Source organism: Yarrowia lipolytica, chromosome 1D (genome assembly GCF_001761485.1).
Source record: "Yarrowia lipolytica chromosome 1D, complete sequence".
NCBI lineage: Eukaryota > Fungi > Ascomycota > Dipodascomycetes > Dipodascales > Yarrowia > Yarrowia lipolytica.
Genome location: NC_090773.1, coordinates 3,113,288 through 3,136,517, shown reverse-complemented (window position 1 = coordinate 3,136,517; position 23,230 = coordinate 3,113,288). Strand labels below are relative to the sequence as shown.

Here is a 23,230-nt window from a genome sequence, read left to right as displayed (position 1 = left end):
GAAAAGTTTGCTGAACCCGAGTGATGGAAGAGGGAAAAATAAATAATAAAGAGAATTATAAAAAAATAAAAGAAACAAAAAAAAATTAAAAAAAAAACATAGAAAAACATAAAAAAACATAAAAAAAAAACATAAGAAAAATCAAAAAAAATTCGTTACTGCACTGTAACTAGCTAATCAATTCCATGTGGTCCACACTATTAAACGCGCCCGTGGACAAATTCCCGCCATATATTTTCAAAGATAACTGAAATCTGATTATTAAGCAGATTCTTCTATTTGCAGAAAACTATTGCAACACTATAATCACTAAAAAATTACTATTTAGCATCATTGATCTTTGCCTATTCGTCTAGGCAACTGTTTCGTCGTCGTCATAGTACAATATCCAGGGAATATCACTAGCTACAGTCACGTCATCATGATATGCAATATTATCTATCTCCAGATCAGTTCGGAGGAGGAAACTGAAAACTACTGGCGTCCTCACGCTGAGGCCGGAAGGGTCGCTGCTGCGGACTGGAGCTGCTGGCGGGCGAAAACGGACCCCATTTGCTGCTCTCCTTCTTGGGCGTTTCCGCCACCGACGGCTTCTTCTTGTGGCTCGCAGACTCCTTGGTTTTCATCTTGGTGCTCTTTTTGCCCAGACTGGCGCCCCGAAGAAGACTCTCGAGCCGGAAACTCGACTCGTTGGAGGTGGACGCCTTCCGCGACTTGAAAGAGACCGCCGGCGACAGATTCTGCGACAGCACCTCGCCGCCCTGATCATACGAAAGATTGCGGGTGTGCAGAGGCACGTGACCCGAGCCTGGGTGGCCAGAGTGCGGCGTGTGGCCGGGAGACGGCTCGTCGACAAGCTGGAAGCCGCCAAAGTCCGAAGACCCGCCCAAAGTCGATTGCTTGGCGTGTCGAGACAAGCCCGGAGAGGGCGCTGGAGACAAGCCCGACGAGCCGGCACCGGCAGTCGTGGCCGAGCCCGTGGGCCCGTAGCTCTGCTGGGTGTTGGCAAAGGAGTCTGCCAGTGTGGTTTTGAACGAGGTGCTGGACGCGGTTCTCTGCAGCGACCGGTTCAGAATGATGGACACCTTCTTGTCGTAGAGCTGGGGCACGTAGTCGTGGTCGGTGGTGTCGGTCATTTCCGAGGTGGCCGACACAGAATGGTTGTGCATGTGGCCAGCCCGAGACCGCGAGCCGCCGCCGCCGTCCTGCTGGATGCTAGTCTTCTGGAAAAATGAGTCCAGATTGTCCAGCGCCTGCCACATGTTGCTGAGGCTTCCGTCGGGCTCCTCCTGCACCGACACGGAGTCCATGCGGCTCAGCGACATGTTGTCCTCCTCGTAAAAGTTGTCTTCCTGGTGGAACTTGAACTCCTCGGCCGGCGACGACGGCACCGACGATAAGGACGAGTTGGTAACCTGGCACGTGTTGAACACAGCGTTCACATTGTGGCGGGTCAGAGTGTGGCTCAATGTCGGCCAGGGAATGGCCCAGCCGCTTTCGTCGGGAATTCCAAACAGAGTAATATACCGTTCGTACTCCTTGCGCATGGATCTGTTGCCCAGAGACATGCGCAGCACGTGCTTGTCCATTTGCGACCCTGAAATGCACACGGCTTCGTCGAGAACCGAAAGAGCGGCTTCGGCGTAGTCCGTCTGGAGCAGTCGCAGCAAGGGACTGATCAGATCCGCGCCAATGCCGGTAAACTCCGGTCTGGTCATGTTCACCAAAGGCAACATGAGCCGAAGCAGGTCCAGCGTCTCTCGTCGGATCCAGTCGGTCTTGTTGCCGAGAAGACCCAGCAAGAAGACCAGGGCGTGGGCCTCTTCCGACGGGAAAAAGTTGTTGGAGATGATCTGCACCGATTGACGCAGAAAGTCGAGTTTGGTGCGGAACTTTTTCTTGCACAGCGAGTCGAGAATCCGCACCAACCCAGCGTGTTCGGGAGCGTCACCGGCCATGATCTGCAGCTGCGACGCGGCACTGACAATGTCTTCGGAGATGGGTCCCTCCGAATCGTCGAGAGCGTGCAAAAACGACGGCAGGTTGCTCAACAGTCCAAACAGCAGCCGGGTGGTGCCTGATCCCACCAGAATCGAGTCCGGCACCTTGTTGAGGAGATTCAGCACGTCAAGCGACAGCTGGTACGAGTTGCAGCTCTTAAGACCCACCAAAATGGTCCTTTGAAGCCCCTCAAACCGCTCCACACCCACGGCGCCATCTTCCACCGCCTCAAACCGCTTCAGCCCGACTCCAGCGTACTTGCCCTGCTCGGAAAGCTCGTCTGAAGCCACTCGCCAGCCCGGAGGGAACGCGGCGATGATTCTCTGCTGGACCTCGGGGCGAGAAATGTCCACCACAAGCAGATACTTTTGCAACACAGCCAAGCACTCGTTGAACTCCGCCTCATGGACGGTGCTCAGACACGCCACCGTGGCCCAAAAAAGCTGGGGCGACGTTTCCAGCTGCGTCACATCCAGACGCTCGGTCAGAGAGTGCAGCGTCATGAGAATCTGCATGGAGAAGCCCTGGATGTCGGGCAGCTCATCGGACACCGTGTTGGACAGCCGCGCCAACATATCGCCAAGCATGGTCTGGTCGAGATCGGTGACCAGAGTTCGAAACAGCTGGAACGACCGGCAAGCCACGTGACGAACGGGACATGTTGTGGCCCAGCTGAGCGAGAGGCGGGCCCATTCGGACTGTAGACCCGGACAGACAGTTGACAACAGCTCCACAAGCTGCCGGATCAGCTCCTTCATCTTGATGGGGGTCTTGGCTCCATTTTTGTCGCTGTTCATGTCGTCGTAGGCCCACAGCGTCGAGTCGCTCTGCAACAGCTCCACAAGCTGCTCCTCTTCGGGGGACGACTCCACAAACGCCTGGATCACGTGTACCAGCATCTCACGCGACTGCACGTGCACCAGGGTGTGGTAATGGTCAAGCAGGACAAAACACACCTGCAACAGCAGCGGAATGGCGGTCTGGAGCTTTTCCGACCGGCATGTGATCAGATCGACCAGGAAAATGAGCGCCAACTGCCCGTGGGAGAACCCAGACTCCTTGGACGGTCTCGGAAACACCTGCAACAGATCAGCCACATACAGACCATCGTCAATCTCGTAAGGCGGGTCTTCATGGGGGTACTGAGGGATCATAGAGCGGGGAGAAAGGTGAGAAAACAGAGTGTCCCAAATTTTCGTCTGGCCCGACGCCGTGGTCATGCTCAAATACACCACAATCTGTCTGCAGCACTCGACAAACATGGGGTCTCGTCGGCGAATGGACTCCTTCATGACAAAGTCGAGAATGAGATCCACGTTGCCGGCATGTTGGCTGGAGTTGCCCAGCGCGATCCACAGAGCCTGGACCTCGTGGGGAATCACCTGAGAGAACCGCGCCGTGATTTCCAGCAGATTGACCACCACCATATAACTCGATGGGCACAGAATGTTGCTGGAATCGAGCTTGAGTTCCAGAGCCTGGACCCACGGCAGAACCGCCGCCAAAATGTCTCTTCGAGAAGAAGGTGACACGTTGTGAAAGTACCGGGTGAGCTCGGAAAAGACGTAGTACGCCTTGTTGGCGTGGTCCTGGGCGTACCGAGTGGACAGGTCGAACAGTGCCTTTTTGTAGACCGCCTGAGTCGTGTCGCACACGGAGATTTGGAACTCGCGCACAACCGAGGTGGCAAAATACTGGCGCTCCAAAAAGGTGAGCAGTTTGATGGCCAAACAGCGGGTGGTTCGGTCGCTGTCTCCGACCTTGAAGAGCGCCAAAACCAGCAGCTGGTGGATCTTGACCGGGTAATTCACGTCGCCGAGAATCACGTCCACCAGGGTGTGAAAGTAGCAGTGGTTCTGCACGGGGTCTTCGTGGTCCTGGAAACAATGGGCCACGGCCTCGTCGGTGATGGCGGTCTGGTCAGAGTTATTCACAAGCAGGTTTCGCAGTGCCAATGTGCCGATTCTCTTCATCTGTTCACCGGGCGACGAGAGAATGGCGTCGATCCATTTCATCAGCCCGGTGATGTTGAAGGCCAGAACCGCTCGGGTCTCGCCGTTGCTCTCCACCGCTTGAACCGCCGGTCCCGAACAAAGCACAGCCATGCACGAGAGCGCCGCCAGCTCGAGTTTGCGTCGCTCCAGCTCCATGGAAGCAACAATCATAGACTGGTCTTTGCTCTCCCGGGTCCGGCCCAAAACCACCCTCCTCATTTGCATTTCTCGGTCCTTGGACAAGGCCCAGTGCTGGCCATGTCCACACCACTCTTCAATAACGGTGAAACACGAAATGCGGCCCTCAAACGGCAGCCATCTGGCGGGGTTCGGGGTCTTGATGATGCCCAGATAGACGGTTTCCAGAAACCCGCAGAAATACCGCCTCAGACGCTGATAGTCCCATTCCACCTGGACCTCGGGTAGCGACAAAAACGCCTTCATGTCCTTGATGTACGACGACAGAAATTCAAGAATCCACTCGTCCTTGAGAATCTCATCGTTTTGGATGAAATGCGCCGTCAGCCTCAGAATTCGAGTCACCTCGATAATCAGCGTGTCCGGATTACTCACCTCGGAACTGGTTCGCCGATGGTGGCTCATCTGACGCAAACGTCGTCGCTCTTCCTTCCAGTTTCCCACACAGGCTTGCAGGCACTCCAAAAGCGACGCGTAGATGTTCACGTTGATACAGGAGAGCCCGGCGATGATCGAGTCACGAATCAACGGGTGGTCCACGGTCATGAGGGGGATTACCATTCGGAAAACGGACTTGGCAGACGTAATCTTTTGTTGTGACGCTGGAATCCGGGGCACTGATCTCTTGCGGTTGTGAGAAGCAGAAGTAGGCACTCCCGCCTGGTCATTGGTCTTGTCGTCGGTCAACGTCAACGTGCAGCAGGCCACGATGAGGTAGATCTGCCACTGCTCAATGAGCATTTCCGCCTGGTTTCGCATTGGGTGTCGCAGACTGAAGGAATGGGGTCCCGCCGTCTGCTGCTCGGCAAACGAGACCACGGCGTCGTGCATCTGCACTAGGCGCAGGCAGACAATGTTTCTGAACAGCGCCACGGGCATGGGATAGGCCACAAAGCATTGCTGCATGAAGCAGGGGAAGACCTTGAGCCAGATGGACGTGTCGACTCCGTAGTCCGAGTCGGACAGTTGGGCCAGCGATGCCTTGTTTTTGCTGGTCAGCTTGCTGAGCCGGGTCTTTTCAGGGGTGTTGAGCTCAATCGCCGGGTTGGCTTGGCTGAGAAGGTCGTTGCCGGAGGTGGAGTCTAGCAGCGAAATGACACGTGATCCAGACACACCCGACAACACCTCGTCAAACGACACGGTCAGCCGCAGAATCTTGAGGGCCAAATGGCGCACATTGCGGTTCTGAGAACACAGGAAAAACAGCCCGTTGCTCTCTACCTCTTCCACCACGGCCCAGACCGAGTTGAAGTCCACCGAGTCGTCGTTCTTGGACTTGATGGTGTCGAGCCACAGCTCCAACAGAGTCACGTACAGCTTGAGCAGAGACTCGAACCGGTCCGTGGCGGTAGCCGGGAATTCGGTGCTGCAGAAATTTTGCTGTTCGAAAGAAAACATAAACTTGGCAAACACCTCAATGACTGATTTGCCTTCCTTTCCGGCAACGACAAATTTTTTAAGGGCGTTGCTGGCCGCCTGGCTCACCGGCGCCACCGACAAAGTGTTTCGGCAAAGCATTTCCAGCAGCTTTGAAAACTTTAGGTTGGACGGGGGACACCACGGAATGCACTCAATGGTGTAACAGAGCAGGTCCAGAAACGCCCCGCGATTGAGAGTGGTGCTGTCGTTGGCGCCAAAATGGAACGAAACTGCAATCGGCGTCTTAGCACTGGGCAATTGGTAGCTTCTCTTGACTTCTTCGTCCTTGTTAGTGGAGAAATACGTGTCGCACAGATAAAACAGCTTACCGAGAATTTGAGAAAAGGTGTCATGAAATTCCTCCAGCAGCTTGGTCTTCTGGCGGTGGAAGGGGCCCTCGACATAGGAATGCGACCGTACAACCTCGTTGAGAGCATCGTCGGTCAAAAACGTCGGCTTCTGGTCCTGCTCATAGTCATGCAACATGTACATGTACGCCTTCATGCCAATAATAAGTCGCTCGGGAGACAGGCTCTCTAGCCCCACACTGGCCGATCCCTCCAGCAACTGGGTATGCATGAGCTGGTACAAAATCTGGTCAATGGTGTAGGAGGGGTTGGAGAAGCCCATGAACCGCAAAACCTGGATTGTGGGGTGTAGTATCGACGGGTCTAGCGACGCCCATCCCTTTTTGGACCCCGCAGGGAACATTTGTCGTGTGATTCCCTCCAGACGTTTGGTTGTATGGTTCAACGACTCGGAGCATCGGAAAACATAGACCCACAATAATCTTGCTAGACAAACGGCCATATGGCCTCGCGACTGCTTCTCCTTGAACCGTGATATGATGACATCGAGTAGTGCTGACCAATTCTGCGCAAAGTATTCCTGAGGAGACACAGTCAAAAGAGTCGTTGCCGCCACAATGGCCGGGCCTCCAGAGCCTTGCTTGGACGTTTTTGGAATGCTGGCAATGACTCTGGGGTAGATTTCGGAAATGGCCTGCACCCACACCGGATGGTTAAGTTCCACAGTACCCACAGACACCACCGGCAACAAGAGCTTGTTGAAAACGTCCATGTATGCGTATTTAATTCTGGGCAGATGAGAGCGCAGGAAAAACTGTCCCAGAGACTGCAGAAAGTCCGCAGACTCGTCCAGCTGGTCCATGGGGTATATTTTCAGTTGCAAATGGCACATTCCTTGAATCACGAGCTCCAGCTGGGTCTCTTTCTCCTTGGAGGTTGGCTCGCCGGCCCGACCCAGATCGCCGAGGAAACGGTCCGTAACCGAAACAAAGTTGGTGTTGCTCATCTGGCCCAAAAGCTGCGCAAACAGGTTCCAGTTGGCGTGGCGCACGTGGCTGGTAGCCAGCACCGCCGGGTCCGTCGTTCGCAGCTGTTTGAAGACAATTTCCTCCAGCTTATCACGCAGATCCTCACCCAACGAGTCCGTGTCTGTCTGTTTGACCACCTCAATTAAAACTCGGCAGAGAATGTAGATACTGATGAGCGACTTTTTGTCTGCGACCAGAGCTGCCTCTCTGGCGCTGCTGGCGTGCTCCTGGAGCTGGGCACTGCCAAATCCGCCGCTGCCCATGTCGCTGGCACGCGAGTTTTGTCGAGAATGGCCGGTCACGGCAGATGCGGAGGCCGCGGCAGTATGAGCGGCGGCGGCCGAGTTGACGGCAACCTCGGACTTGGACTTGCGCCAGAACATGACGCTGTCGATCACCGGTTTCGGCTCCCGGCGTGCAATGTAGCCGAGAGAGACGATGATCTTATCGAATGCGGGGTCCGCGCCCTCGCCGAGAATGTCGGTGATGTTGGGGTCGGAGTCGGGGGTGGAGATGCAGAGGTTGAGTTTGCGTTCTGCGTAACGGACAAACTGGGTTAGCGAAGTAGAGAGGAGTCAGACCGTGACGTAGCCACGTACACAATTGATCAGAGCCTGACGAGGCACAAAACAAGTCATGAGTGGATCTGGAGAACAGCGAACAGCACGTGAACGTGTTCTTGCATTCTCAGAGCCTGACCAGAGTGTTGACCATGATTTTAACCATTACTTAGTCATGTGAACGACTGTATCTCGGGCTCCTTGTGACCAGACGAATCTGTAGAACATGACTTTGGTCTTGACGTAGCTTAGCGACGAGTCACATAACCTGAGATGGCCCTACCAGCAGACTTTGGAGGTGCATCGTGATATCTGCGAGATTCACTCACGCCTCTACCAGAGTCCAAAGGCGCCAAAGAGCGCCAAAAGGACACGACAGTCGTAGACCTCTACAGTGTGTCGGACTGCGCCATCTCGAGAAAAGCATGGCCATTACTGAAGGGTCACGTGTCAGCAGAGACATCTCAGTGGAACAGTAGTATCGATTCGACTCCTGACTGTCCCCATTTTACTGTTCTTTGTCGCTCGTGTGGTTGCTTCTGAGTATCAGCTCATTCATAGCACAGGTCATTCATTGCCAGCTCATTGGGTCCACTCGGACCTTTAACCGTACTTGGGCGTTTCCATACTCACCTGTGTAAACAAAATATGCAAGGCATATTCACTCGGCGTTTTCGAGTCGTCTTTCTTCTCCTTCTTTTCCTCCACAGGTCGGTCCACACGTACCGGTGGAGTGTCCAGTGACGTGGGAATGGCTATTTGGGCCGGCGACGAAAGGTCTGGGATTGTGATTTCGTTCTGGGTTAGCAGTGTGTGGAAGTGGTGGTGCGGTGGTCGGTGGAGCGGTAGTGCGGAGATTTTTTAAAGAGACCGTGACCCGCCAGACAAATAGTCTGACAAGTAGCGCGGAAAGTAGTCTGACAAGTAGCAATAGCAAACAATCTCACGTCAGTGATGGTTGCACAGGTGACATGACGCAGATGAGACTAGAATGGGCTGCCACTGAAATGCCCCGACTATGACTACGACAGAGTTGATGTGAATGAGACCACGTCATCCCGCGTTCTTCAAGTGCCGTAATCTATCTATCACTGTCTCGATGAAGATATGTCAATTGCTCGATCTGAGTGACACCAGGACTGGGACTGCATCGGTGGAACTTGGTGGGGCCGCAAGACGTCAGAAACACGCTGGATACAACCTCCAAATAACCTCTGACACTAACAATGTCGCAAAACGCCCTCTGAAAGAATCTCGCAACCCAAATTGGCCACAGTGGCCTCAATCTAGTCTCACCCCAACTGGTGTGACCAGCAATGCTAACGGGATGGTGAGGAGAAGGAGATCACAATCAGTCGTGTGATTTGACGGTTGGCCACGTGACCCAACCGCTGGTCACGTGACTCAACCCCTGCCCGCATCCCCCAAACAAACATCTGAATATCTCATTCCACCCCATACCCTCCCTACCCCCACCGCTGAATCAGCCAGACTGGTGCTCTTGCCGCCCCCAGCCTCTCCCCAGAGTAGACCACGTGACCAGTAGGCACCCACGTGACCCAGACGTGCCCATGTGACCTCCACATGACCTCATAATCTCTCTCCCCCCTCTCCTGCTCTACTCACCATCCCAATATCGCTTCGTCGTGGTGTAATTAGCTGGCCAAGTCTGCAGGAGTCGCCAGTTATGCGAGGAGGTGAATGTGGTGGGAGAACTTTATTTTGGCGCGAAAAAAATCCACCAGGCGTTGTAGCCGGGCCCGAACTGGAGCGCTAAAAGAAGAGCGGCATCGGGCTGGTCTCGGTCACGTGATCACAAGGATGTCTGTTGTTATTTTGTATTTTTTTTCTCGGTTTTTTTTATTTTTCTCGGATTTTGTTGTTTTTCCTGTCCAAATCGCCGATTCTCCTTCTCCCAAACATCATGAACCCCTCCTTAATATCGTTGTACAAGTATCGTATATAATGCGCAAAATGGAACGTGGAGCCTCAAAAAAATGCCACAGAGAGAAGAAAAGAATATAGAGCGGATAAAACATCCATTCTATTTATTTATTTCATACTAACAAAATACAATATGGCTTTCTAAGTGTTTTTCTATAACAACTTCTTTTTAGTTAAAAGCTTTAGTTGAAAATAGTTGAAAACTAAATCCTGCTGGGGGTTCATTTTGAACGTTGCTGAGATGTCGCCGAAATGAAAAGTGTATGGATCAGTAAGTAATGAGTAAGTTTATAACTACTAAATCGTCGTCTGAATATATTGTCATACAAAATTCCAATTTAACACCTCTTTCATCCGGATGACTAACTACTTTTAGTTGACGTTTTACTCGACATTTCTTCATAGTTTATTTAAACTTATTATCCCTAAATCGACCCCTCAATATTCACTACAGTACAAGTACTGTACCGTAGTTGAACAGTACACTCGTACCTACTCTACAGGCTTGTTGGAGTCACGTGACCAGTATCTAGGAGGATATAATATACAACCGTAGCCCAGGTGGATTTGTCTGCTCAAACAATTGACATCAGATTCCTGGGAGAGGGTCGATGTCACGTGATACGTATAGAGGGTGAGTAGTTGGTTGGTGCTATCTCTTTTCGTTGCGTTGCTATCTATGTTTGACATTTTTTGACATTTTTTGGTCATATTGATGTTTTGCTTTTGCTTTTTCTTTTTTAAAAAAATTAAAAAATTAAAAAAATAAAAAAAAAAAAACATTTTTCATTTTTTCATTTTTTCTCTTTTCTCAACCACATTACATGAAACGGAGAAATATACAGGCAAAAGGAAACAAAAAGATGGCGACATCCGCAGGATTCGAACCTACGCGGGGAAACCCCAAGAGATTTCTAATCTCTCGCCTTAACCGCTCGGCCAGGATGCCATGTGTAGACTGGGTAAGTTGATGAGCTAGTTCAAGAGGTGTGATTAGTAATCAGCGACAAGATCAACGGATTACTGGTTGGCGAGAACAAGGACGGCAAGCGCACCTTCAACGACGAGCTCATCTATCAGCCTCTCAGAGCAGGAGGCATTGGCCTTTTGAACATTGTTGAGCAAGCAAAGAGTCTCCGTGCCACGCGAGCGGCTCGCTTCTTCAGGGATGATACTGCTGCAAGACAAAACGCTATGTTTCTCTTTGCTAGTGAGACAGTAGACTTGGGCTACGGGCTCCAATCCCACTCTGCTACGAGAATGAGCAAGATTAGGTGGTTCGAGACGGGAAACTGGCACTAGCGCCATTTCCTATCTGACTCCATGGACCGATGTCTGCGAGGACTTGCAAGGCTGTCTCTTATAGCTGTACTGGCGGAGTCTCCAGCCGACTTGCGCCCTAGGGCGCAGTGGTCAAGTGAGAGGACGAAAGTTGACCTGTTCGAACGCCAGCGTCGTGAAAACCCGATCGCAACCATGTCTCGGGAGCAAGTTGCATATCTCGAGTCGCAAATCGATGTCCCTGTCAAGGTGGCAAAGGATAGCTGGCGAGATCGTTTCAAGGTCATGAAGAACAAGCACTGGTTGGAGACACTGCCATCTGAGCTTGATCCGAACCACCTACTCTGGCTTAAGACAAATCAGTTCCTGAGCAAGCACTACCGACGAGATGATAAGAGCGCTGCTACGCTACACATGTTGCGGCTGAGCCGCCTCCCCTTCACCCGGTGGTACCCCAAATCAAGATCTGTCCAGTACAGAGACATTGGATGTAGTTCTAGTCAACTCTTCAAACAGAAGAACTACCTCCACGAGCACCTTTTTGTCAATTGTCCAGCGTCCAAGGCCATCTGCCAGAAGATTGGTGTCCCCCTTCCATCAAAGATGGCGGACTGGATCTTACTGGAAGCCAAGGACGGCCCGCTGAATTACATTAGAGAGCTCGCCCATGCTTTGTGGCAGTTCGAGCGAGCTATGCGAAAAACTGGCCGAGTGGGTACTGACCCCGTGGTCCAGCGAGACTTCGCTCACTTGTTCACCCGAGCTTCTGCAGCATATCGTCGCGACATGGTGATCGTGGCTATGAGGCGGAAGCGCGGAGAGGAATGAGCGCCGAAGTTGTTTTCTACTCTAGGGGCACTATTACGATGGCTGGTACACATGACGTCCTCGTGAGGTCTGCTCACGCTAAATATACACGCTCTGATTGATGGAATTATAAAGAAAGAAAAAAATCAATAAAAAAAAATAGTTGAAGATCAGAACGATCGAATAAAAAGACCCGAGGGGATATTAATGATATATATTATCTGCTGGAATTTCAACCAAATTGATTGAAGCATTTTTGAGTGATGCAGAGTATCACTAATATCTTCAATACTACAACTACCAGAACAAACTGCCCTACCCATTCAGGAACAATTTGATAGCACTTTTCCGGGACGAACGAAGGGAATATTGGACATTTACTAAGATACAAACAATTATCTTGAATTTCAAAAGTACATATTTACCGGGACCTCAACAGAGATCTCCTCTAGACCACCAAGGACGTTTGTTTTTTTTGTTTTTTTTGAATGTTCAGAGAATGAGCCTACTTCCGCCGCCATTGTTGGGTGTCAATAAGGAGACTGGCGAGCAAACCGTGCTCATTTTAGATATTGGAGGAGAATCTTTTGATGTTTCTCTTCTATCTATTGAACCACTTTGTGAAGGAGATCAAGCGAATGCACCACGACATCTCCACCTAAAAAGAGCTTGGAATCGAGGGTAGATGGGGAAATATTTGGGATTCCAGTTTATGTCGCGAGACTGAAGGTTGCTTCTTCTGTTTGTTTGTATGTTTGTTTGTTTGTTTGTTGTGTTTTTTTTTTTTTTTTTGGTGGTTTTTCAAAAACATCTCAATTCCTCCGGTATACGACTCTGATTCTTCCTGTACAGTTTGGTCTATTGTACGAGTACAATTGCATGTTCGGAAAAGAAGACGAATTGGAGGTTGTGAAACAAATATTGAAAGGGGGAATTTGGTCTCATCTGTTTGAGAAGAGATAGGTTGAATATGATCATTATTGAGCGAGATACAAGTACTTGTAGATGCTAGTGTAGAGTGCTGACAAAGTTGAACAGAAAGTGACGAATCGAGGCGATTCAAGACATTATTGGCGGTATTATGTATGAAAAGACCTGTTTTCTGATGATTAAATGGTCGTTTTGGCGTTGAATTCGTCACATTGTCACAATTGAACCTTTATATCAAGAGTTGTGAATAGTTGAAAAATGACGAGAGGGTCTATCACGAAAGTTTAGATCTGTCAATTTCTTTTTAGCGAGACGTTTATGGAGTGTGGCACGAAAGAGTGGGCATTTGGGTGGCTGTGGGAGACTAGCTGGATTTTTCGAAGGACAAAAATTGCTTGTGAGCCACAGATAAGCAGATTATAGCTGAAATTCTGGGGATCGGATCTATACTGGGAGAGTTAGAGCCAGATGTAATAAGTCAACTAATGAGGGACGTATTTACTTAGAATTTGGGGAAATACTAAATAGAAACATTTGAGAGTGGTAATAAGAAAATATAGATTGGTTTATATGGGAGAATTAAAAAGTAGAATTTCATACTTTTTTTTCTAATTGAGAATCGAAGGAGTTGACAACGATATGTACAGACTTGATGTCTTCCTGACTAAAAAAACTATTTAATTAATTTAATAGATACGAGAATTAAAATACAATATCCAATAGCTACAATACCAGTCTCTGACACTACATTACCACCATCCACCATAATCACAAACAATAAATTACTTTCTCAAAAAGTGACCATCATGGTCGCCCGACCTTACTCATCATCATCATTGAACATGGACACATCTTCTTCATCATCGACAATATCCAGGTCCGAATCATCCGAATCGACGTACACAGACTTCTTGGGGGCGGCGGCACGTCGAGGTCGAGCCGACGACGCTCTAGACGACGCTCTAGACGACGCGGAAGACGCCACCTCGGCCACCTCATCGTCTGACAAATTCATGTCTTCATCCGAGTCGTCAAAAATGGACTTCTTCTTGGGGGCAGTCTTCTTGGGAGCGGCCTTAGGAGCAGCTCTGGGAGCAGCCTTCTTGGGGGCGGCCTTCTTGACCGGTTTGGCCACATCCTGCACCTCCTCAATGGACCCTCCCATGTCCAAATCGTCATCATCGTCAGACAGCGATCCAAACAGCGACACCCGCTTCTTCTTGGGTATCTCAAACTCAGAATCGAGCTTGCCGGATCCAAATTGAAGCCTGCCACCGGCAGCTCCCAGACGGTTGATCTTGGTGGGAGAAGACTTGACGGGAGAGTCGCCAAAGATGGAAGTGGAACCAAGTGAGCCAAACGTATTCTTGAACTTGGGAGAGGTGGCGGTGTCGGACAAACGGGGCTTGGTCTTGGAAATTCCTGGCTCCTTCTTGACCTTGACATCATCCAAATCCACCACCTCGGGCTCAACCGACGCTGAAGACGACTTGGCACGTGACTTGGCCGCTGCCGTCTTGGGCTTAGCAGCAGTCTTGGCCTTCTTGCCAACAATAAAATCCTCATCGTCGTCATCTCCAGCCTTCTTCTTGGCTGCCCGCTTCCGCTTCGTGGCGCCCTTCTTACCAGTATAGTTGTCCAGCTTCTGCTGCTTCTCCACGTCCTGCTCCTCAAACTTCTCATAAGCCTCCATGAACACGTCCAGGTCGTCCATCCAGATGTCCTTGGCGGACTTTTTCAGCAGCTCAATCAGCTCCTCCTCCTTTCCGTCCCGCTCCCGCAGCAGCTTCTCGTACCGCTCCTTGGTCAGAGACCACAGCGCCATGCCCAGAAGATAGTCGTATCCGTTGGTGGGGATCTTGCCGTGAATTTCCTCGGCCTCGGCCAGATCTTCAGCAACCTCATCCGAGGGCGCCTCCTCGTCCTCGGCAATGGCGGCTTTGGCGTCAGATGCGAGCCGCTCGCCGTTCTTGCCGTACCGCGGGAACTTGAGCTCAGAGAGCTCTGCAATCAGCACCTTTCGGCCCTTGTTGTTGATGTTGAGCTTCTTGTCGATGATGAGCTTGATGAACCGCGCCTGGGCCGTCAGCTTCTCGAGCTGCTGCTCAAAGTCAGAAACCAGCCGGTCCTTTCGTTTCTGGTAAAACTCCAGCCGCACCGGAAAGTACTCCTTCATGATCGCCTCAGGGGAGTCGTACTTTTTGATCCGGCCCTCAGGGTCGAACGCCACCATGTTAGAGGTTGATAGCGACGAAATCAGCTTAAACCGCTCTCTCAGGCCAATCTGACGTGTCTTCTCCATCTCCTTCTCCGACAATGTAATGTTGAACTTGACTCGGAAACCGTGGTCCTCAGTAAAATCCTCAATCCAGCCCTTTTCGTTCTTGGAGTCAATCAGCGAACTCAGCAAAAACTCCTTCATGGAAATGGTCCACATTCGAGCAGGCAACTCTGTGATACAGAGCGTGCGCTCGTCAACCTGCTCAATCAAACCCTTGACCTTGTACCGGCCGTCTCCCACAGGCTCCACCTCGCCATGCCATCCTCGGAACCAGGGGATCATGGGTACGGGAGGTTCATCCTTCAACATGCGTCTCAAATTGTCGACAATGTCAAGTGGGTTGTAAGGAGGAATACTGGTGGACCATCCAGAACCAATTCCTTCACAGCCGTTCACAAGCAACATTGGCAGAACAGGAAGATAATACTCTGGCTCGACCGGAGTATCGTCGTCAGTGACGTAGTTGTACAGCGGCTCATCCTGCTTGTTGAAAATCGCCTTGGTGATGTCCATCAACTCCGTCTGGGCGTATCGCATCGCGGCGGCATCCTTACCTCCCTGAGATCGCGATCCAAATCCTCCATCGGGCTTCATCAGGTAGATATTGTTGCTACCGGCAAAATCCTGGGCCATGGCCATGATAGTGCTTCCCAAAGAAGCCTCACCATGATGGTACCCGGTGTGTTCGGAAATATATCCCACGAGCTGCGCCACTCGGATGGACACGGTGAACTTTCGCTTGAACGAACCAAACAGAACTTTACGTTGTCCAGGCTTGAATCCATCACAAACAGAAGCAATGGAACGCATGTTATCGGCCATAGAGAAGAGAATCAGCTCCTTGTTGATGAAATCCGACACGGGAATGTGCGTCAACTTTGGATCAAGGTGAGTACCCGGCTTGTACTTGCGCAACCACTCCTTTCGGTCATCGGCCTTCTTCTTGGAAAACGCCAGCTCGATGAACGGCCGATCCTCCGCAGTCACCGCGTGGAACTGCTTCATGTGACGATCCAGGTCCTTGAAATACTCTGTGGCGTCTGCAGTGGGCGTGGTACCCAGACCCTTGAAGTACTTGCTCGTCCACGTGCACTGCTGGCCTTCAAAGTCCCTCCACGCCTCGTACTCGGGCATGTTGTAGAAGGGGATTGTCTTGACCACCTTCTTGCCCCGCATCACCATCACCTTAACAATCGGAGTGATGAACTCGAGCAGGAACCCGGGGATCTGAAGCAGACCAGGGAACATAGTTTCCAAGAAGTTGATGATCAGACCCTTGATGTGGGAACCATCATGATCCTGATCGGTCATGATCATCAGATGCCCGTATCGCAGGTCCTTGCAGCTCGTGTAGTGCTTCTTGTGCTGCAGACCGATGATCTCCTTGATAGCCTGGATCTCGGCGTTCTTCATGATCTGGTCCGTGGACGCCTCTCGCACGTTGAGCATCTTACCACGCAGAGGAAAGGCGCCATATCGTTCTCGACCAATCACAGACAGTCCAGCGTTCGCCATGGTCATGGCGGAGTCTCCCTCAGTGAGAATGAGCGTGCACTCATGGCCACGCTTAGTTCCAGCGAGCTGGGCGTCTTCCAGCTTCACCAACGTGGTGATTCGCTTCTTCTTGGAGGATCCGTCAGTCTTCTTGAGAGCTGCATCTGCGTTCCGGCCGGCAATGCTCAGCACCCGCTCCATAATGTCGGTGTTGTTGGTCACCTGCTTGATAAACTTGTCGGACAGCTCGCACTTAGAGCCAAAGGCAGACACCTTTGTGGTCATCTGCTCCTTGGTCTGTGAAGTGAAGGCCGGGTTCTCAATCAGACAGTTGATGAAAATGAACATGTTGGCCTTGAGCTGGGCGGGCTTAACCTGCGCGTCCTTGAGCTTCTTTTTGGCGGTGGCGGTAAGCTTGGCTACCAGCTGGTCGGCAATGTAGTTGACGTGTGTGCCTCCAGAGGTGGTGGCGATCGAGTTGACGAAGGACACGTTCTGGTACGTGCCGTCGGAGACCGCGAACGCGACTTCCCACCGATCATTGACAATTTCATGCACGATTTTCGACTTTTGCACAACCTCATTGTCCTCGTCGGCCACCAGACTCTTCAAATATAAGTCGACGTACGCCTTGAAATCCTTCAAAGCCAGTCTAGTGCCATTGAGCTTCACCTTGACACCGTGGGTGGTACCGGCAATGTCGTAGACACGTCGCATCAACACGCCCACCGTGTCAGCGTCCAACTCGGTCATATTGAACAGCTTGAGATCTGGCTTGAAGGTGACCTTGGTGTACTCCTTCTTGGTTTTAAGCTCCTTGATCTTCGGCTTGTCCACTTTGGACATGTTGTTGGACCAAGTCTGGGTGTAAATCTTGCCGTTCTTCTGGTCGGCCGTCTCCAGCTTGAACTCGGTCGAGAAGATGTTACACAACTTGGCACCAAAACCGTTTCGGCCACCAACCACCTTTTTCTCATTGTCGTTGTAGTTTGAGGAAGTCAAAAGGTTGCCGAAAATCAGTTCGGGAATGTAAATCTTCTCCTTGTCGTGGATCTCAACGGGAATACCCTTACCGTTGTTCATGACCGAGATTTCGTTCTTGTCGGCATCGATTGTGACTTCAAGACTGTCCATTTTCGGGTCTCGGATCTTGTTGTCGGCGGCGTTGACCAGAATCTCGTCAAAGATCTTGTACAGACCGGGCACGATGGTGACCATCTTGTGTTCGAGGGCGGACGTTGTCTGGTTCCACACCCACATGGGGGAGGCCGTAGCTTCCACCGAGCCAATGTACGTGTCTGGACGCTTGAGAATATGTTCCAGCTGGGTGAGCTTCTGGTACTGCTCGGAGGCGGAGCCCTTTTTGCCCTTGGGGGTGCCTTTGGGAGAGGGCACTGGCGCATTGTCGTTGGCAACCTCCTGGAGGGGTTTGGCCTTGGACTTGGGAGCAGCCTTGGGCTTGGCGGCAGCCTTGGCGGGTTTCTTCTTGGGTTCATCGTCACTCAGGGCGAAATCCGACTCGGAGTGATCGTCGGAGATGACTAAAGAATCGTCGTCGTCGGAGAACATGGTGGGTTTCGGCTTAGACTTGCCGCGAGGACGAGGAGGGGTGTTTTCGTCGGAGGCGAAGGAAGAGAAGAGGGTGGATTGTTTGGCCATCTGGGTTAGGAGCTGAACGGAGCGAAGATGTAGGTTGAATGATGCGAGCGGCGATAGTGACCACAAAGGTGGCGAGGAAGATCTGGGTCCGAATGTGTTACAGTCAGAGCGAGCAGAAAAGCTCTAGATCGGGGCAGCGCGTGCAATATCACTGGTGTGCGCCATTGGCGGTGTCTCACCAGGAGAGCTGCCACCGCAGATGTGAGCTGAGCTCTCAGGAGAGACACAGAACCACACTTGACAAACCAGAAAACAACCGCACTGCCAGGAACCAGCACCACACTTCATGGATCTGCTACGGTGGCAAATGTCACCTCATGGTCGAGATCTAAAGCACCAAAGCATTGATCTGAACGAGCAGCAAGTTGGACGTGTGTGCGGTCGTGTCATATGGCGCCCCAAATAGCCACAGCTCGCTGCAAATTGTGTCGAAGACTCTCCACATAGTGACTATACCAGCCTTGTTGTGGTCACCACATGGTCCATCTAGTCACCACATGAAGAGTCGCGTGAGAACGATGCTCTCCAAAACCGCCTCCCCGCATCGATTGACGTTAGTAGGCCTCGCCTACCACTGCGCATTCCATAGCGTCTGGCGCCTTGCTTCAAATACTCACCTCTCGTGGAATTCTCTGTTCAGTCGTCCGAAAAAAGTTGTGTGTAGAGAAACAGAAAAGTATTTGGTAGTCGTGAAAGACAAGTGTGGGAGACGCGTATTTTAGAGTTTGTGAAATAACATTGGGCGGTTGCCATGGTAACGGTCAACGTGAAGAATTGATAATGGTAAATTTATAAGAAATGAAAATAAAAAAAAAATAAATAGAAATAAATAGAATAAATAGAAATAAATAGAAATAAATAGAAATAAATAGAAATAAATAGAAATAAATAGAAATAAATAGAAGTAAATAGAAATAAATAGTCATAAAACTGCAAGTGATTGAAACAGATATTGTGGTGCTTCTGGTGTGATTGGAAAAGAATTTTTCCCTATTTTTCAGCTTCCCTTTATCCAACAGCCACATAATGTACTGTCTGTATATCACTTAGTTGACTTTACTTACTTGGGAATTGTTGAGAAAAAAGTTTCTGGGGGAATCTATCTGGGATTCCAGGAATATTAGAGATATAAAATAGGGACCAAACGATAGCGTATACTCGGTTTAATAACAATATTTCAATAGAATCATCTTGTGTAATATTGATATTTCAAACAGGCGACATTTCCATTTCTCAATACAAGTATAATCTGTGGATAATTAGTTGAGAGATACTTGATACAAAAAAAACAACAAAAAACAAACAAAAAAACAACAAAAAACCACAAAAAAACCACAAAAAAACCCATCCGACATCTTCATGGGGCCAATTGCTCTGGAATTTTCAGGAAATACCCAAATAATACTGCAGAAACTCTTTTGTCAAAGACGGATTACGTACAATCGATCACTCAAATGATCTCAAGTCTTTGCTAGAATCAGGTATAATTTTTTTTACTGTTATATTACTGACATACATCTAACGCGTCGACCACAACTGTAGAATCGTGAATATACAAAAAGATATCGCTTAGGCAGAAATGGCATCATGTAGAAGAAGTCATGACGACCATTCTGATACCACTCTCGACTCGTCTAGCCTTACGTAAGCGAAGTTGAGATGATGGTGGACAACTATAACCGGGCTTGATACTGATGTTTGAGAATCTCTACATCTCGTGAAACAATTAGATCATATATGTATATATAAAAGGGGGCGGAGGATATGAACGGAACCAGGCGAAAAAAAATCCACTTTACAAAGAAAATAAAGCGGGAATTGGTGTCAATAGAGCCGCAAACATGTCACGGTTCGAATGCACTATTGAAATTACCGCAATTTTTATTGACAGGATCTTTTTTTATAAAAAAATGGTGATAATATTGGGGATCCTAAAAATTGCAATATTAGCGGAAAATGGTCAAAACGAGAGAAAAATCACCCAAAAGTACGTTAATCTCACCTTAAAAATTGGTGGATCAAAAATAACAGATCTCTAATCGCCCACAGAACAACTATGGACGACAATATACCTGCTGGAGCTCCAATATACCTGCTGGAGCTCCAATATACCTGCTGGAGCTCAAAGATTAAGTTCTGATAACAAAATAAAGTTATGCAAGAATGGTCGCGCCAGCCATGAATTACGGTACCACACTGGAACATTCTCGGTGGAGTTTCTGACGTAGATATCGTACAACAAGTAGTAGAACTCAGTCACATGGTAAGAAAATCCTTCGGTGAAGTCAGCAATCGCATGAAATCTGCCCGCACACACAGAATTTGCAACATCTCCGACAAAAAACACAATTTTCACGTGAAACCTACTACTCGGACCAATGAGTGCCCAAAGTCGACATTTCACACACACTTTCCATCCCGCCACCTGTCTCAACTCCGACCGGTACTGTAGTCCAACAAACAAGTGCCTTGCACTTCGGCATGCAACCGAGCAATGTCATCATCTGCTGGGCTGCATGCCTAGCGCTGCTGGGTTCCACTACATGTAGTCGAGCACGATACTCGTCGTGGCTTCTCTTCGCCGGCTCTTACTCACCACCGCTCAGTAAGCCACACCCATCGTCTTCAACCTTGGGTTTCAATACACGCATTGTGCCAACCATGTGTGGCCGGGAAGAATGAAACACCGCCAGAAGCGCGTATTCGTCTCCACACATGGTAATATTGCTGCCTGCAGAAAGTCTGAAAAGAGCAACCATAAGAGAGGTCCTCTTTGGGCGGGAAAGCGGCCGAAAAACTAGAAACAGACTGACCAAAACCACTCAATTGAGGTTGCCGACGCAAGTCGTGTCTCGCCACAAGCTATTTTTCGTCTCATTGCGCCCCGTCATCCATCTGCAACAGCAATGATGTAGACGCATCAAGGCAGACTAGGTTCGCTTAACATTGCTCTTTTCCCCGTTCGAGAAAGCAATATACCCTATAAGGAGAGTGATATACCCAAATAGGATATATTCACTACATATCCATGCACCTCTCAGGCATGAACCCCAGGGCAGTATATAAAAGGATTGGCAATTGTGAAACCTGCCCTCTATATACACATTTGACATCACAATGAGCAAAGCCGTGAAAATCATTGCCGGCGCCGCCGCCGCTGGAGGTGCCTACTACCTTTACCAGGCCAATGGCGACGCCCAGAAGGCCAAGCTGCTCGCCCAGCGAGACGCCAACACCGTCACCTCCAAGGCCGGCGTGACCGCCCCCAACGACCACCTCGGAGAGTACTACGGCAAGAAGCTGGACCAGAAGGTTGCCGGAGTCCGGGAGTCTGTTCAGGACAACCAGTCGCTGGTGGAGAAGCAGCTTGCCAACGCCAAGGAGAACGCCATTGAGACTGTCAACGAGTGGGCCAAGACCACCGATCAGTCTCTGGCCACCACCAAGGCCGACGTCAAGGCCAAGGCCAACGAGATTTCCACCTCTGCCAACCAGGAGTGGAAGAACGTCAAGGGAAACCTGCAGAACACCAAGGAGGCCGCTCAGGACAAGATCGACGATGCTTCTTCTGCAATCAATGACCAGGCCACTGACGCCGAGAAGAAGGCAAAGAAGTCGTGGTTCGGCTTCACCAACTACGCAGATGAGGCTAAGGAGGACGCCAAGAAGAAGGCCGGCGAGGTCTCTACTGAGGCCCAGCAGGGTCTGGCCAATGTCAAGGAGAACATCCAGGGCGCCCAGGATGCGGCCCAGGACAAGATCAACACTGCCACCAAGGCCGTTTCCGACGAGGCCGACCAGGCCAAGAAGTCCGCCAAGTCCTCGTGGTTTGGCCTCAAGGACGACGCTGCTAAGGTCAAGGAGCAGGCTGAGGACAAGGCCAACGAGCTCTCCCGAACTGTCTCCAACAAATCTCAGGAGGCTGTTGATGGCGCCAAGGACTCGTGGTTCTCCCTCAAGTCTTCTGCTCAGGACGCCAAGGATGATGCCGTGAAGAAGGCCCAGGATGCTGGTCAGACCGTCCAGGACAAGGCCCACGAGGCCGACAAGGCTGCCAAGGACTCTTGGTTCTCTCTCAAGTCCGACGCCCAACAGGCTAAGGATGATGCTGTAAAGAAGGCCCAGGAAGCCGGCCAGACCGTCCAGGACAAGGCTGCCGAGGCCGACAAGGCTGCCAAGGACTCGTGGTTCTCCCTCAAGTCGTCTGCTACTGATGCCAAGGACCAGGCTGTCGAAAAGGCCCAGGAGACCGGCCAGCACATCCACGACAAGGCCCAGGAAGCTGATAAGGCTGCTAAGGACTCGTGGTTCTCTTTCAAGTCCTCCGCCGCCGATGCCAAGGACGATGCTGTCAACAAGGCCAATGAGGTTGGCCAGACTGTTCAGGATAAGGCCAACGAGGCCGATGCCGCCGCCAAGAAGTCGTGGTTCTCTCTCAAGTCCGACGCGCAAAAGGCCAAGGACGATGCAGTGGACAAGGCCAACGAGGTTGGCCAGACTGTTCAGGACAAGGCTGCCGAGGCTGACAAGGCCGCCAAGGATAACTGGAACTCGCTCAAGAAGGATGCTTCTAAGGCCCAGGACGACGCGTACGAGACCTACAAGGGCTACTCTGACGCTGCTGTCAAGAAGGGTAAGGACCTGGACACCCAGGCCCGACAGTACTGGGAATCTCTCAAGGCCGACGTGGAGAAGGCTTCTAATGACGCCTCCAAGAAGGTTGACCAATTGACCCAGGACGCGTCCGACCAGGCCAAGTCGCTCGATAAGTCTGCCAAGAAGGGATGGTTCTCTTTCAAGTCCGACACCGAGAAGGCCGTCGACGACTCGCAGAAGTGGCTCGAGGGTGCTTCTGAGTCGGCCATCCAGAAGGGCAAGGAGCTCGATGCTGAAGCTCAGACTTACTGGGACTCTCTCAAGAAGGATGCCGAGAAGGCCTGGAACGATGCCGAAGCCAAGGCAAATGAGCTGGGCCAGACTCTGTCCAACAAGTCCGAGGAGTTTGACAAGGCTGCCAACGAGACCTGGAACAACCTCAAGTCGTCTGTCAACGAGTTCCAGTCCCAGGGCGAGCAGTTTGCCAAGGACGTTGACAACGCTGCTGCCGAAAAGTGGAGTGACGCCAAGGACAAGGGCTCCGATCTCCGAGCCGACGCTAACAAGAAGTGGAACCAGGCTATGGATAAGACCGCCGAGACTGCCAAGGAGAACAAGGGACTGGTCAACTCCGTCTTTGGAAAGTAAGGCAGCACTGGAGGTGATAATTGCGTAGCAAAGGCCACCGACCCTCATTTGGCAAGGTTGATTGACAACTGATGCCGACCAC

General features: G+C 50.8%; 4 protein-coding genes and 1 non-coding gene across 5 annotated transcripts; 2 read left to right on the top strand and 3 right to left on the bottom strand.

Moving 5' to 3' along the window:
• Nucleotides 1-449: 449 nt before the first annotated feature.
• YALI1_D31274g (uncharacterized protein) lies at nt 450-9,137 on the bottom strand (the record flags this gene model as incomplete). The annotated part of the gene is made up of 3 exons (XM_503214.2): nt 450-7,499; nt 8,142-8,306; nt 9,135-9,137. The coding sequence occupies 3 exons, from the start codon at nt 9,135-9,137 to the stop codon at nt 450-452; spliced, it is 7,218 nt and encodes a 2,405-aa protein (XP_503214.2).
• A 1,182-nt stretch (nt 9,138-10,319) lies between these two features.
• On the bottom strand, nt 10,320-10,401 carry YALI1_D31261r. Its single transcript has one exon. It is a non-coding gene; the product is annotated as a tRNA-Ser (tRNA).
• Nucleotides 10,402-10,775: 374 nt separating this feature from the next.
• Nucleotides 10,776-11,561, top strand: YALI1_D31258g (uncharacterized protein; the record flags this gene model as incomplete). Its single annotated transcript, XM_066094299.2, has 1 exon — nt 10,776-11,561. The coding sequence occupies one exon, from the start codon at nt 10,776-10,778 to the stop codon at nt 11,559-11,561; it is 786 nt and encodes a 261-aa protein (XP_065950371.2).
• A 1,729-nt stretch (nt 11,562-13,290) lies between these two features.
• Nucleotides 13,291-17,904, bottom strand: YALI1_D31186g (uncharacterized protein; the record flags this gene model as incomplete). The annotated part of the gene is made up of 1 exon (XM_503213.3): nt 13,291-17,904. The coding sequence occupies one exon, from the start codon at nt 17,902-17,904 to the stop codon at nt 13,291-13,293; it is 4,614 nt and encodes a 1,537-aa protein (XP_503213.3).
• Nucleotides 17,905-21,021: 3,117 nt separating this feature from the next.
• On the top strand, nt 21,022-23,148 carry YALI1_D31155g (uncharacterized protein; the record flags this gene model as incomplete). The annotated part of the gene is made up of 1 exon (XM_503212.3): nt 21,022-23,148. The coding sequence occupies one exon, from the start codon at nt 21,022-21,024 to the stop codon at nt 23,146-23,148; it is 2,127 nt and encodes a 708-aa protein (XP_503212.3).
• Nucleotides 23,149-23,230: the final 82 nt, after the last annotated feature.